Here is a 13,969-nt window from a genome sequence, read left to right as displayed (position 1 = left end):
AAAATGTCATGGACAGGTGCAGGAAATGTTCAAAAATGCTAATGGAAAGCTGGCCTTTATATCTAGAGGGTTAAAATACAAAGCCCTGGTTAGACCACACCTGGAGAACTGTGTTCAGTTTTGGGCACCTCACCTTAGGAAGGATATATTGGCCTTGGAGGAAGTGCAGCGTAGATTTAGTAGAATGATACCTGAACTCCAAGGGTTAAATTACGAGGAGAGATTGCACAAACTAGGGTGTATTCCCTGGAATTTATAAGATTAAGGGGTGATTTGATCGAAGTTTTCAAGGTATTAAGGGGAGCTGATAGGGTAGAGAGAAACTATTTCCGCTAGTTGGGGAGTCTAGGTTTAGGGGACATAGACTAAAAATTAGAGCCAGGACTTTCAGGAATGAAGTTAGGAAACACTTCTACAAGCAAAGAGTGGTAGAAATTTGGAAAACTCTTCCACAAATGACAGTTGATGCTAGCTCAATTGTTCATTTTAAATCTGAGATTGATAGATTTTTGTTAACCAAAGGTATTAAGGGCTATGGAGTTAGGTCACAGATCAGCCATGGTGTCTTTGAAAGGCGGAACAGGCTCCAGGGGCTAAATGGCCTACTCCCATTCCTATGTTCGTATGTTCCTATGTCCCAGGCTCGCACTTAAAGAATCCCACTTGGGTGGGATTCTGGACAGCTGTTAGAGAACTGTACCTCCAGCATCGGTCAGGAGGGGGAGAAATTTTCATTAAAAATGATAACTGGAATTTGAGTTTCCTGTCGCTCTCTGCAGGCAACTTGCTTCCAGCGAGCAGTACGCTCTGAGATGTAGCGTGACACTTCACAGCCGCGCAACTGACAGAATCTCATATGATTGTGATACCCAGGCTGTCAAAAAATGGCAAGGGGGTAAAAAACATAGTGACAGAATCAATACTATGTCAGGTATAATTGACCCTTCGAGGACTGAATGACCTTTCCTGCGTTTGAGACACAAATATTTTTCTCTGTATATTTCTTAAAAATTATATATATTTTTCATGACTGTGACATTGAGTAGAACAGAATGAATTGAGGACAATGCATATAATAATCAAAGAGTATCTCAATGTATTGCTGTGAAAATAGAGATTTTTAAAGAAAAAACTTGCATTTATACAGCGCCTTTAACGTAGTAAAATGTCCCAAGGTGCTTCAGAGAAGCGTTATCAAACAAGATTTTGCATCAAACCATATAAGGAGATATTAGGACAGGTGGCCGAAAGATTGGTCAAAGAGTTAGGTTTTCAGGAATGTCTTAAAGGAGGAGAGAGTGGTAGAGCGGCAGAGAGGTTTGGGGAAGGAATTCCAGAGCTTAGGGCCTAGACAGCTGAATGCACGGCCGCCAATGGTGAACGATTAAAATCAGGGATGCGCAAGAAATCTCCTGAAATTTCTCAGGTTGGAGGAATAAGAGTGGAGGAGTGACCGGTGACGATATTAACAGATGCAAATTTAACGCATCCAGATGATATTCCTTTGCCCTGCATATTAGCAGCTGCGTTAACTCAGTAAAAATAAACGGATTAATCGCCTTGCTAAAACAGCAGAGGAATGCCACCCAAACACTTCAGCTAATACTGGCAACAATAATTTCTAGGCTTAAGAGTGTGGATATCATTGCGTCGTGTAAGTAGGAATTTACCTGAACACCCAATGAGGAGAAGTGTTCTTCAATCTCTCCCGAAGACTATTTGACCAGTAAAACTTGGCCATTGCGATAATTATTATTAGATGAAGAGAATCTTTTTATATGCTCCATGGCTGTGATTGGAATATACATCCCACCTTCAAGCAAATCACTAGATACAGCTGTTTGAAGATAAAAACGAGCAGCCGCTACCAGTAACATAAAAAGGCATCCGACCCTGGCTAATGCAATTATGAGGTGGTGGAAATCAGCCCTCAGCACTACAGAAGAATAGGCTTGAAAGGCAGTGGCAATCAGATAAGCCAGCACAAAGAAGAAGTGTCAGGCCTTATTGCTGAAATAAATCAGTCTAATCTGATGGAGCTTCTCTTAGCTTCTGTACTGAGGATGTGAGCTCACTGCATCAAAGCTTAATGACGAGGAAAAGGGCTTGAACCTTGTGCAGCATCAGCAGGCTGGCTCTTTCTTTCCTCCCTTGGAAATCCAATACATATTGACCTGTGTACCGTTGAGAGCACTTTGCCTGGATGTCAGCAGGTTGTTCAGGAACTCGTGTATTGGAATTGGCCCTGATTGTTTCGCGAATTTAATAAAACACATTAGACAAGCGCGAGTTTGACCAGATCAGCTAGCAATCAATAGGCAATGCGCAAGAGAGTGTATTTTAAATAAACCCTGTCAAATTGCCCAAAAACATTTACTTTTAGCTGGCTACTATTTGTTTTTTGGTTTTATTCAACAGTTATTTTATTTGTTTGGGACAAGTGTTATGAGGAAAGGTTAGAAAAACTCGGATTCTTCAGCTCTGAAAGGGAGTGAATGAGAAAGGGTCTAATAGAGATGGAGAAGATATCACATGGAATAGGAACGGTTAGTCCAGAGCACTACTTTTAAGTTATACCATGACTGCAGGATAAAGGGACACAGGTACAATGTGGGAAAAAATAAGTTCTAAAAGAAAGAAAGACTTGCATTTATATAGGGCCTTTCACAAGCTCAGGACATCCCAAAGCTCTTTACAACCAATGAAATACTTTTGAAGTGTAGTCACTGTTGTAATGTAGGAAACAAATGTAGTTCAGGACTGAGGTCAAGAAGCCTTCCTTCACAGACTGTGATCGATACCTGGAGTGGGGTTCTGGATAGGATAGTAGAGGCAAAAGTTCAGGGATCATTCAAGGGGTGGTTAGATGTTGAGGTGTTGGTTTCCATGGAAGGATGAGCCAAGTAGGCCAAATAGCCTCCCTCATCTGTATCTTTTGTGAGTGGTTAAGTTGATTGCTCTCTACATTGTTGGTATTATGTTTGGGTGACATAGAGCTAATGATCTGGGATGTTTGCTGACCACTAAATGAGTTTATTTGTTCTTCATTAAGAGCTCCCCTGATGGTGCAACGGGTGGAGTCAGTATGTAGTCATCTACACAGACGAGAAAAGCCCACGTCTGGTTCCCATTCTGTGTTTAGTTCAGCCCAAACAGCAGTCAGGACGCTCTAAATGGCCCGAGCAGCCCTGGACTAGGGATTGGAGGGTAAAAAAAATCAGCTAAAGTTCCCATCCTGATCATTTTTCGGTGACTGTTGATGCAGAACGCACTGGGACACTGGGTGAAAATGTGACCGGGCTAAGCTGTGCTATTATTACTGATTGGATAGCTTGCTGGCTCTAACTGCCTAGGCCCTCACAAGAAGAGTGGCCTCTTGAGCAAGGTACTGGAGAGATTGCCCAATACGCATGGAACTGCATGTCGACATGAGCCAGCGCCTTTGGGAGAGAAAGGGAGACATTTGGAGTGGGAAGAGGAGGAAGAATAAACCCTTACACTTTATGGCCAAACTACATTGCCCCCCCCCCCCAACAACATTTTCTATGATTGTTCTATTGAATTCGATCAGAAGTTGAAAAGGGAAACACGAGGAGCCAAGATTGAACCCACGACCTCGCCAGTGGAACAGTATATTGAGAACTGGGGGGAATCAATATCAAGTTGGCAGTGAATTTGAAGGTACATTTTAAACATTTGGACAATACAATTTCAGTAAGGGAACAATTATTTGTCAGATATTCGCAGTTAATATTTTATATTTTGAAGTGCGTTATTTATTGCTGGACAGATCGAAATATACATGCCAGCTGTGGCTCAGTGGTAGCACTCTCACCTGAGTCAGCAGGTTATGGTTTCGAGTCCCACTCCAACAACCTGAGCACAAAATCTAGGCTGACATTCCAGTTCAGTACTGAGGGAGTGCTGCACAGTCGGAGGTGCCGTCTTTCAGATGACAGGTTAAACCAAGGCCCCGTCTGCCTGCTCAGGTGGATGTAAAAGATCCCTTGCGCTATTTCAAAGAAGAGCAAGGGAGTTCTCTCCAGTGTCCTGGCCAATATTTATCCCTCAACCAACATCACTAAAACAGATTATCTGGTCATTATCACATTGCTGCTTGTGGGATCTTGCTGTACGCAAAATGGCTGCCGGATTTCCTACATTATAACAGTGACTACAATTTTAAAATAAAGTACTTCATTGGCTGTAAAGCGCTTCGGGGCATCCTGAGGTCATGAAAGGCACTGTAGAAATGCAAGTCTTTCTTTCTTCTTTGTCACTGTCTCGTCATTCCGTACAACTGGCTACGGACAGGATGCAATTTTTCCTTTAGAAAATATTGACAGTAGAAGGAGGCGGCCGATTCCTTGCCTCAAAACTGTCCACAGATCAGCTTGGCTGTGTGACTTATAAATCAAGTGGAGCTGTTGAGTATTTACGGGGGATTTAGTATGACTGAAAGCAAAACTGGATGTCAGCACAAAGGTTAAGCCTCGTGGCTGACGGAATCTCTCACATTCCCCGTGCTACTGATACCCTGCGGCAGCTGAGATCCACTGATCTTATACAGTTAGTCTGTGTACATAAAGAAATCCAGCCTTTGGAAGAGGGACAATACCACCAGGAGCCCTAGGCAAACGTACAGGCTCTATTGGAAATGCACTTGACACAAGCGTTGTGGTGACATCCTGCAACTGATTTCATCTCATTCGAAGTTGGCAGTTTAGGCTGAAATACTTGTTTGAATCGGTTCGTTTCCATTGAGAATAGGATTGCACTCCCTCCATGGCTTTAACCAATGAGTGGCTGAGCCACAGGGACAGGGGAAGATGCCAGTTCACTCCTCAGTTCTGTGCAGCGTTCGCTGACCTCGGCTAAGGCAGCAAACAGGGCCATAACAATCTCGTTCAGGGCACCTGGGGTCAGAGAGGTGAAAATCATCCCGGATTCCTGCTCTGACTTGCTATTTAACAACCCCTATTGGACAAGATGGAGGTTTGATTGCAAGGAGTCACATGAAGGAATAGCCCACTATCCAGACTCATACTTGAATGATGGCCTCTCAGGCAAGATGGGTGTCTGGCACCTGGAACGTGAATCGTACTCCAGCAAACAGACCTCCAGTACCTCACTCAAGTGATCATTCTTCATACGTCATCCCAGACAATGAGTGTTGAGGCAGGCTATTTGACTACAGAAGGAGTTATCACAACGAGATGGACCTGCCCTGTCCAATAACCACACCGGTACATTTTCCAGCAGGCGTCACTGAATAGCAATGTGGAGCTGAATCCGACTTGACTTTTCTCCTCCCCTTAGTGTTAGTGTTAGGTATTGAACCTGGGACCTTGCTGGTCTGTATGACTCAGTTCAACACTAACTCGGTGAGCAATCGGATGAGCTGTGCCATTGTCAACACTCTTGACTCTGAGTCAGATGGCCATGCGTTCAGTTCTCACTGCAGAGTTTGAGCATGTAATCTAGGCTGGCACCTCAGTGCAGTACTGAAGGACTGTTGGAGGTGCCGTCCTTTGGATGATACATTAAACTTAGGCCCCTGTCAGCCTGTTTGGGTGGATGTAAAAGATCCCATGGCACTATCTCAAGAAGAACAGGGGCGTTCTCCCCAGTGTCTTGGCCAATATTTATCCCTCAACCATCACCACCAAAAACAGATTAACTGGTCATTTATCTCATTGCTGCTTTGGAGATTTTTCTGTGCTGCAACATTTGCCTGTATAAATACAATGACTATACTTCAAAGCTAATTCATTGGCTGTGAAGCACTTTGGGGGCGTCCTGAGGATATGAAATAAAAGGTTTTTTTTCTAACCGTGCACTAAAGGGAAAATGAAGTGATCTTGCACTCCCGGCACAATGCCTCGCGGGTCTGAGATAGGAGAAAACATGGCAGTGTCGGAAGAAAAAACTTGCATTTCCATAGCACCTTTAACCATTTCAGGATGTCCCAAAGCGGTTTACAAGCAATGAAGTACTTTTGAAGTGTAGTTACTGTTGTAATGTAGGAATCGCAGCAGCCAATTTGCACACAGCAAAGTCCCACAAACAGCTATGTGATAATGACCAGATAATCTGTTTTAGCAATATTGGTTGAGGGATAAATATTGGCCAGGACACCAGGGAGAACTTCCCTGCTCTTCTTCAAATAGTGCCATGGGATCTTATACATCCACCTGAGAGAGCAGACGAGGCCTTGGTTTAACATCTCGTCCGAAAGAATGACAGTGCTGCAATCCCTCAGGACTGCACTGGCGTGTTAGCTTAGATTTTGTGTTCAAGTTTCTGGAGTGGGACTTGAACTCACAACCTTCATGACTCAGAGGCGAGAGTGTGACCACTGAGCCACAGCTGGCACCTTAACCTCAACCCCCAACCCGCACACCCATCAAGTAAGGCTCTGTGTTGGGAACGCAGGAGCGCTGAATAAACCTACACATGTTTATAAAGCATCTATCTGAAATTGCTATGTTGGAAATAGAGGATGCTGTACAGGTCCTGGTGTGATGCCATATTTAAACAAGTGGATTGAGTCCATAATAGACAAGCATTATATTCAGTTGTAAATGTATTCTGTCTCGCTTAGATAAGCGTGGTATCACATTAGCACCCGTGCGATACCCTATTATACAATTGCTAGCTCAGTGCTAAATTTAATCCTTGTATGTGTCCATGTCCATTGTTAGTCTGTACATTTTCTGTTGTAGGGTAGTAATTAGTGAAGCCAAGCTCAGTCGGGACACTGCATTTACTGAAAGTGGATGATGCTGCCTGACTTGTAGCACCTCACACTGATACAGTAAAGTGTAATGATTTGTGTGACCAAGGCAAATCTTGTAAGTGTACTGTTAAAAAAAAAACTCTATGAACCCAGAGCAAACTTTTGTGCTAAACTTCGCTCTCTATAAAATGTTTCTTGAGACAATTACAGCTGTTGCATTTAGTGGTGGGGCTGCGGCTCATTAGCAGCTGTGGAATATCCACAGATCCCTCCGAAATTGATTGTTTTCAGTTCATCTCTGGAGAATCAAATTAATCCTGAGATTTCAAACTTTGTTTTTTTGAAAAGCTAAGGATTTGGACTCACCATTTGAATGGTGTGTCCAATTGCAGATTGCCAGACTGAATGATGGATTCTTGCAGACACTCATATGTTATTGTGAAATTAAGATTTAATAAGCATAGGAGATTTTATATATATATATATATATATAAATATATGGAATTACAGTGATTTTGTGTGGGATGCAAAGTAGCTATTTTGGCACCCACTGGGCAAGGACACACAATTCAAATGGTAAATCCGAATTCTTAGCTAAAGAAAGAAAGAAATTTTAAAAATGAAAGAAAGAAGAAAAAGAAAATAAATAAGTAAATATATTTATATAGTGCCTTTCATGACGTCAGGATGTCCCAAAGCAATTTACAGCCAACGAAGCACTTTTGAAGTGTAGTTCCTGTTGCAATGTAGGAAACATGGCAACCAAATTGCACACAGCAAGGCCCTACAAACAGCAATGTGACAATGACCAGGTAATCTGTTTTAGTGATGTTAGTTGAGGGATAAACATTAGCCAGGACACTGGGGAGAACTCCGCTGCTTGTCTTCAAATAGTGTCATGGGACCTTTTACGTCCACCTGAGAGGGCAGACAGGGCCTCGGTTTAACCTCTCATCTGAAAGACAGCACCTCCGACAGTGCAGCATTCCCTCAGTACTGCACTGGAGTGTCAGCCTCGATTATGTGCTCAAGTCTCTAGAGTGGGACTTGAACCCATGACCTTCTGACTGAGAGGTGAGAGTGCTCCCACTGAGCCATGGCTAACAGCATTTTTCCAACAACAAAAAAAAGTTTGAAATCTTGGGATGAATTCAATTCTCCAGAGCTAAACCAAAATAATCAATTTCCGTTGGATCATTTCCATGGATCTATGGATAATCCGCAGCTGTTAGGGCGTCTACAATTGGTTTCAGTGCTCCAGGCATCAGCCAGAGTTCTCACTCCTGCTCACTATCCAGTGACCCCTGCTGGAAAGTGAATGTTAGTTGAGGACAGGACTGAACACGGCTGAAAAACCTTTCGCTGTCAATTTGCCCTCTGGCACTCACTGCCCAGGTTATTACAGCGGGAATGCTTACCTTGGCATGGCAAGATCCAGGAGGCATCCTGCTGCCTGCGGAACTGTACCAGAGCAAGAGTCAGTGGAATCAGGAAAGGAGGGGGGAAAACCGAGGGGGGAGGGAAGGAAATAAAAAATGGCAGAGGACAAGACTGATGGAACATTCCAGGAAGGGAAATAATTATAAAATGACAGACTGACTGAACATAAGCAGTCTGAAGTATGAGGTAAATGAAGATGAGTCAGATTAATTACCAGGTTCTTTATTCTGTTTCAAAGTCACTACGTTGTGAGCATTCTAACAAGGCCTGTCACAGGCCTAACTCTAAGCCTGACCTTTAACTTCTTACAACATTATTGCTTTGTAGGCAGAAGGAAGAAACTGCTTGATCAGAACAAAGAGCTAAATCAGTGCAGTGAATGTCAAGTGGAAGAATATCAGTAACTTGATAATTAGAGTTGTGTTGTACAGGACTTTGAGAATCACACTCTAGTGGCCACAAAGTATATGTTTGGAATATCTAATATTGAATATTCATGTCATTTGTTGTGGTTATTTAATTAATTAATGTTGAAATATCTTATACTGAGCTGGTAGTTAGAGTTCTGATTAAAATTTGAACCACCCCCTCTTTGTTTTGGGATAGCTCTCTGCTCATCATAGATATTAGTAGATTGGACAACTTTGGCCATTCTTCATGTGTAAACCTACAACAACTTGCATTTATATAGCGCCTTTAACGTAGTAAAATGTCCCAAGGCACTTCACAGGAGCGTTATCAAACAAAATTTGACCAAGCCACGTGAGGCAATATTAGGATAGGTGACCAAAAGTTTGGTCAAAGAGGTCGGTTTTAAGGAGCATCTTGTAGGAGGAGAGAGAGATGTAAGGAATCTTTCATCTCAAGCTTTCGGAGCTTTCCTCCTTCGTCAGGTGACTCACCTGACGAAGGAGGTAAGCTCCAAAAGCTTGTGATTTTCAAATAAAACTGTTGGACTATAACCTGGTGTTGTAAGATTCCTTACATTTGTCCACCCCAGCCCATCACCGGCATCTCCACATCGAGGAGAGAGAGGGTAGAGAGGCGGAAAGGTTTAGGGCGGGAATTCCAGAGCTTGGGGCCTAGGCAGCTGAAGGCACGGCCGACAGTGGTGGCGCAAAGGAAGTGGGGAATGCGCAAAAGACCAGAATTGAAGAAGCGTAGAGATCTCGGAGGGTTGTAGGACTGGAGGAGGTTATAGAGATAGGGAGAGGCGAGGCCATGGAGGGATTTGAACATAAGGAGGAGGATTTTAAATTTGAGGAGTTGTTGGACCGGGAGCCAATGTAGGTCAGCGAGCGCAGGGGTGATGGGTGAACGGGACTTGGTGCGAGTTAGGATACGGGCAGCAGAGTTTTGGATGAGCTCAGGTTAACGGAGGGTGGAAGATGGGAATGAACCTAGACAGTTAGTGTTGGCAGGCAATCACTCGCAGAGAACTTGGCAACAGGGTCTGGCTCTATCCTCACCCGACATACAGAATGGGGCCACTGAACGGAGATCAGGACCTGGATTTCTCCCTCCCTCCTCCCCCCGCAGCCCAAGAGTACTGAGGCTAATTGTAACACCCTAATCGGAACTTTGGCTGAGCGACAGCTGATCACAGACCGAGGATCCAAGCTAGGGGCCTTCTGGACTGTACGGCTAGTAGAACGCAGGGTGATGCCTTTACCTACGAGGCCATTAATAAAAGGGCTTGTGAAACATTATTTTACGAAGGCAGCATCTTTTAAAACATAGCACAGATCATTACACAGGTCAAATGGCTTTGAGAAATGGGTTAATAATATTGTGACTTATATGCAGTCACCTGTGTCGGGCTCAGTTCAATTTCTCCAGGCCTGGGATGTGATTCACTTATTTCCAGTAACAAAATGATGAGGATTGTACACGTTCTTATTTTACTTCCATTACACATACCCCTTGGACCTCATGATAATTGCATACACAAACTGAGGGACACTAAAGCAGTCAGAAAGAACACTGACAAATCCTGATGCAGGTTTCCAGTTACAACGTTGAACAGGACTACATATGTAATGGGGAGATCGCTAAATACCAGCACTGCAGGCTTGATTTTTTCCAAATCCCTATTGATAATCTAATGAAATGTGAGGGGAGGTATGGGATTTGCGGCAACAAGCTCGAGATAGCCTTGTTAATCGAAGGTAAAGGGCTTCCTTCATATCATACGTAGCTGTAGCTGTACCACTGTCAGATGTGGTCCCATAGCTTAAAATAAACAGTAACCCCGTGGCTTAATTTAAGCTCCCACCATGTAACCTAATGAATCCCCGGCACTTTGCACTGAGTGTCAATCTCCTGCTTTTACTCTGACAGTTGATGTTTTTTTTTTCTCCTTTTACTTCTGTGTTCTCGTGGCCTGGCTTCGAAATTAGCCCCAGTACAGGGGGAGAGAGAGAGAGAAAGAGTGAGACCTGGTTGTAGCTGTTTTTGTGAAATTGACCTGAATCTGACACGTAGATGGTTGGAAAAGGGACTCAGCAGCTGACATTTCCCTCTGAAAGGATTTTTTCCCTATATTTGGGAAATTTCGACGCGTCAGCAAGTCGACACATGCCCTCCTCCTGTTTATAAATTCCAGGCAAATTTATCCCAGAAAAAGGATCCCTGCTCCGCATCTCGCACACCATTACTCAGTTTGGTGTATTTTTAACCGTTTCATCTCATCAGTTTAAAAGTATTTCTTTAGGGTGCCACGGCCAAAGTGGGCAGCTGCAAAGGCTCGTGCGTTTCAGAGAGGCTCGAAGCGCTTCCGAGCGAGTCTCCGGGGCCTTGACCAGCTCCCCTCTGAATCTGCAGTCTCTGAAAGACATCGCCACATAAGGGCCTGTTTGAGGTGCAGTGCACCGGTTGACAGGGCTGTCTTTGCCTCCCGACAGATGGTGCGTCTCTTCATTTCGACAACCCACTCATCGCAGGAGGCCACAGCGGACCGAGCCCGCAGGCCCTGCCAACATTCCTGACGGCAGCAGCAGGTCAGGATCAGGGATCTGGTGTCTGTGCCCTTCATAGCTCAGGGTACTAACTGACGAGCTGTTGAAATGCCCGCCCGACGGACGGACAGACAGAGAGAGAGAGAGAGAGAGAGGAAAAAAAACCAAGTCGTCGGCATGTCAAGAGCAAGGAGTGTGCCCGCGTTTTATTTCTGCCTGGCAAGATTCTTGTCGCGTTCAGCACATTGCTCGCCTTTCATGGGCTTTCTTGGCGCGCGGACAAACCCCTTCCCCTGTGGCACACATTTGTCTTTCGTTCAGACGCCAGCGTTTATACTGACAGCCTGTCCTGCATGTTCTGAGCAGACTGGCACAGTTGGGTGTAAAAGTTCGACAATGGGGGGAAAGAAAAAAAAAACACAACATGAAAAAGAAATAAAACAGCGGCAAGCCTTTAATGGTGATCCCCCTGCTTTATTATATATATATAAAAAGAGATCTGGAAAAAGGCATTAAAAGGAGTCCGAAAATAAAACAGAAAATGCTGGAAATACACAGCAGGTCCATCAGCTTCTGTGAAGACAAAAGGCAGGCTTACAGATTGGTTAATATTCAGATCTGGCACAGCCCACCCTCCACAACATGAACCCATCTCTTCTCTTTACAGATGCTGTCAGCCCCCCTGTGTATTTCTAGAAGGTTCTGTTGTTCTTTGGGGAAGGGATGCCGTGTTGGTAATGCAGTGTGTACAGACAACTCGGGGTCATTATATCTTTCCCTGCGTATGCTGGGGTTACGGTCCCACGGACACCAGCAACCCTCAGGTGCCTTGTCTCGCCAAAGTGGCTGGTCTTCATGTGTGCGGCTAGAGCATGAGTGCTAGACAGCTCTTCGACGAGAGGGGGCATCACAACCAGGCCCAATCCTGTCGAATGCCCACATTTTGCAGGAGGGTGTACTGAATAGCCCATAATGCAGGAGTGCTGCCCCAGCTGAGACCTGCTGAATTTATGGTCAGTGCTATGCCAGGCAGTGCTTTCATCCACTAGGCCATCAGGGAAACTCTTGAGTTGCAGTTTCTAATGTCCAGCTTATTCATTCTCCTGCATACACACACAGAAACACACAAGCAGACAAATGCACACGCACACACAAAAATAGGCACACACATACACATGCTTACAAACAGACATGCACACAACAACAACTTGCATTTATATAGCGCCTTTAATGTAGTAAAAATGTCCTAAGGTGCTTCACAGGAGAGTTATCAGACAAAAGACACATACAAACACACACACACACGCATACACACACACACAGACACAGACACACACACACACACACATGCATACACATACACACAGACACAGACACACACACACACACATGCATACACATACACACAGACACAGACACACAGACACACAGACACACACACACACACACACACATACCCCCCCCTAACTCGGCACAGTCCAGGAATGAGCTGGGATCTTCTGGTTCGTGTGGCTCAGTCACGCACTGCAGACTGGAGACCAGGTACATACATCCTTAAATTAATTGCAGATTTTGCTTTTGTTTGTACCGACATCGTCCCTCCCTCCCCTGATTAGTGAAATGACCAATGAAAGCCAGAGACTTAGGTAAAATAGAGCAGAAGAGACCATGAAGGTAAAAAGTTGACACATCCACTTGAAGTAAAAGGAACTCATCCGGCAATGATTCTGATGTGCCACTCACTGCACTCAATCGATGGAAATGGAATTGTTTAAATTCCCTCACAAAGTGGACATTTCCTTTAATTCAGTAAAAGAGTTTTAATCAAATTCCACTTTTTTTTTCTCTCTCACTTTCCCACTTCAGGTTCTTCTTGAAATTCTTTCTGAAATGCAATCAGAACTGCCTGAAGAATGCAGGAAACCCAAGGGACATGCGGAGGTTCCAGGTGAGTATGGTTTTTATCTCTGCAGCCATCTCCTCTGAAAGCTAATTTGTGAACAAATAATGATTCATTTGTGGAGACTTAGCCCTAAGTGGTAATGGCAAGGGAGAGAGATGTATTAGATGGCTTGGAATGTTAAAAAAAAAATCTATCCACACTTGAGTCATTTCTCACAGGGGAGAAGAAGGAAATAAAAAGTCTGTAGTGTTTAATGTGTCTTCTGAACAGTGAAAGCTTCTAACTGTTTGACTTGGTGCCTGATGAGAGTCCTTTGTTGTAGCAAAGGACCTGTGAAAGTGTACGCTGCCAAGTTCAAGTGTCGGCCAATTCAGACTAGTTGAAGAGGTTGTAGCATTTAACTAGGCCATGTTTGAGGGCCATCTCACATCCATCAGCCAGCATACACGTGTTTCTCAAATGCCGAGGGGCAGTTAAGATGCTTCACGTCGACTTCCCTCGCTTCCACTGTACCTGCGTTAGGTGCAGCTGCGTCGCTGTGAGATCTGATGTGCGTGGGGTTAACCAACTTATGCCAAGTCTAAAACTAGAAAGGGAAGGACCAAGGAGGCGCTTAACAATAACTGTAATGTAGTGAAGTGTCCCAAGGTGCTTCACAGTGGGTGGAATTGGATACCATGTAGGACTTGGGAGGTTAGGCAGGCAACTTAAAGGGAGGTGGTAAAAGAACCACAGACACTTACAGCCCAGAAAGAGGCCATTTGGCCCATCTTTGATAGAGCTATCCAAAACTAATCCCGCTGCCCTGTTCTCTCCCCATAGCCCTGCATCTTCCTCTGCTTCAAATGTTGATTCACTTTTCTCTTAAAAGTGCAATGGACTCCGCCTCAACTACACCCTGTGACAAAGCTCCAACTCTCTGTTCAAAGA

General features: G+C 44.3%; 1 protein-coding gene across 4 annotated transcripts in view; it reads left to right on the top strand.

The window, feature by feature from the left end:
• The window catches only part of ebf1a (EBF transcription factor 1a), a 414,365-nt gene that overhangs the window by 209,955 nt on the left and 190,441 nt on the right, over positions 1-13,969 (top strand). For all 4 annotated transcript variants that reach the window (XM_067996542.1, XM_067996543.1, XM_067996541.1 and 1 more), the window contains exon 7: positions 13,003-13,084. In XM_067996542.1, coding sequence (XP_067852643.1) covers positions 13,003-13,084 — 82 coding nt within the window. The remainder of the gene's footprint in view (positions 1-13,002; positions 13,085-13,969) is intronic.

The sequence above is a fragment of the Heptranchias perlo genome, chromosome 14 (genome assembly GCF_035084215.1).
Source record: "Heptranchias perlo isolate sHepPer1 chromosome 14, sHepPer1.hap1, whole genome shotgun sequence".
Taxonomy (NCBI): Eukaryota; Metazoa; Chordata; class Chondrichthyes; order Hexanchiformes; family Hexanchidae; genus Heptranchias; species Heptranchias perlo.
The sequence above is the reverse complement of the archived record's forward strand: the minus strand, read 5'-3'. Positions and strand labels throughout refer to the sequence as shown.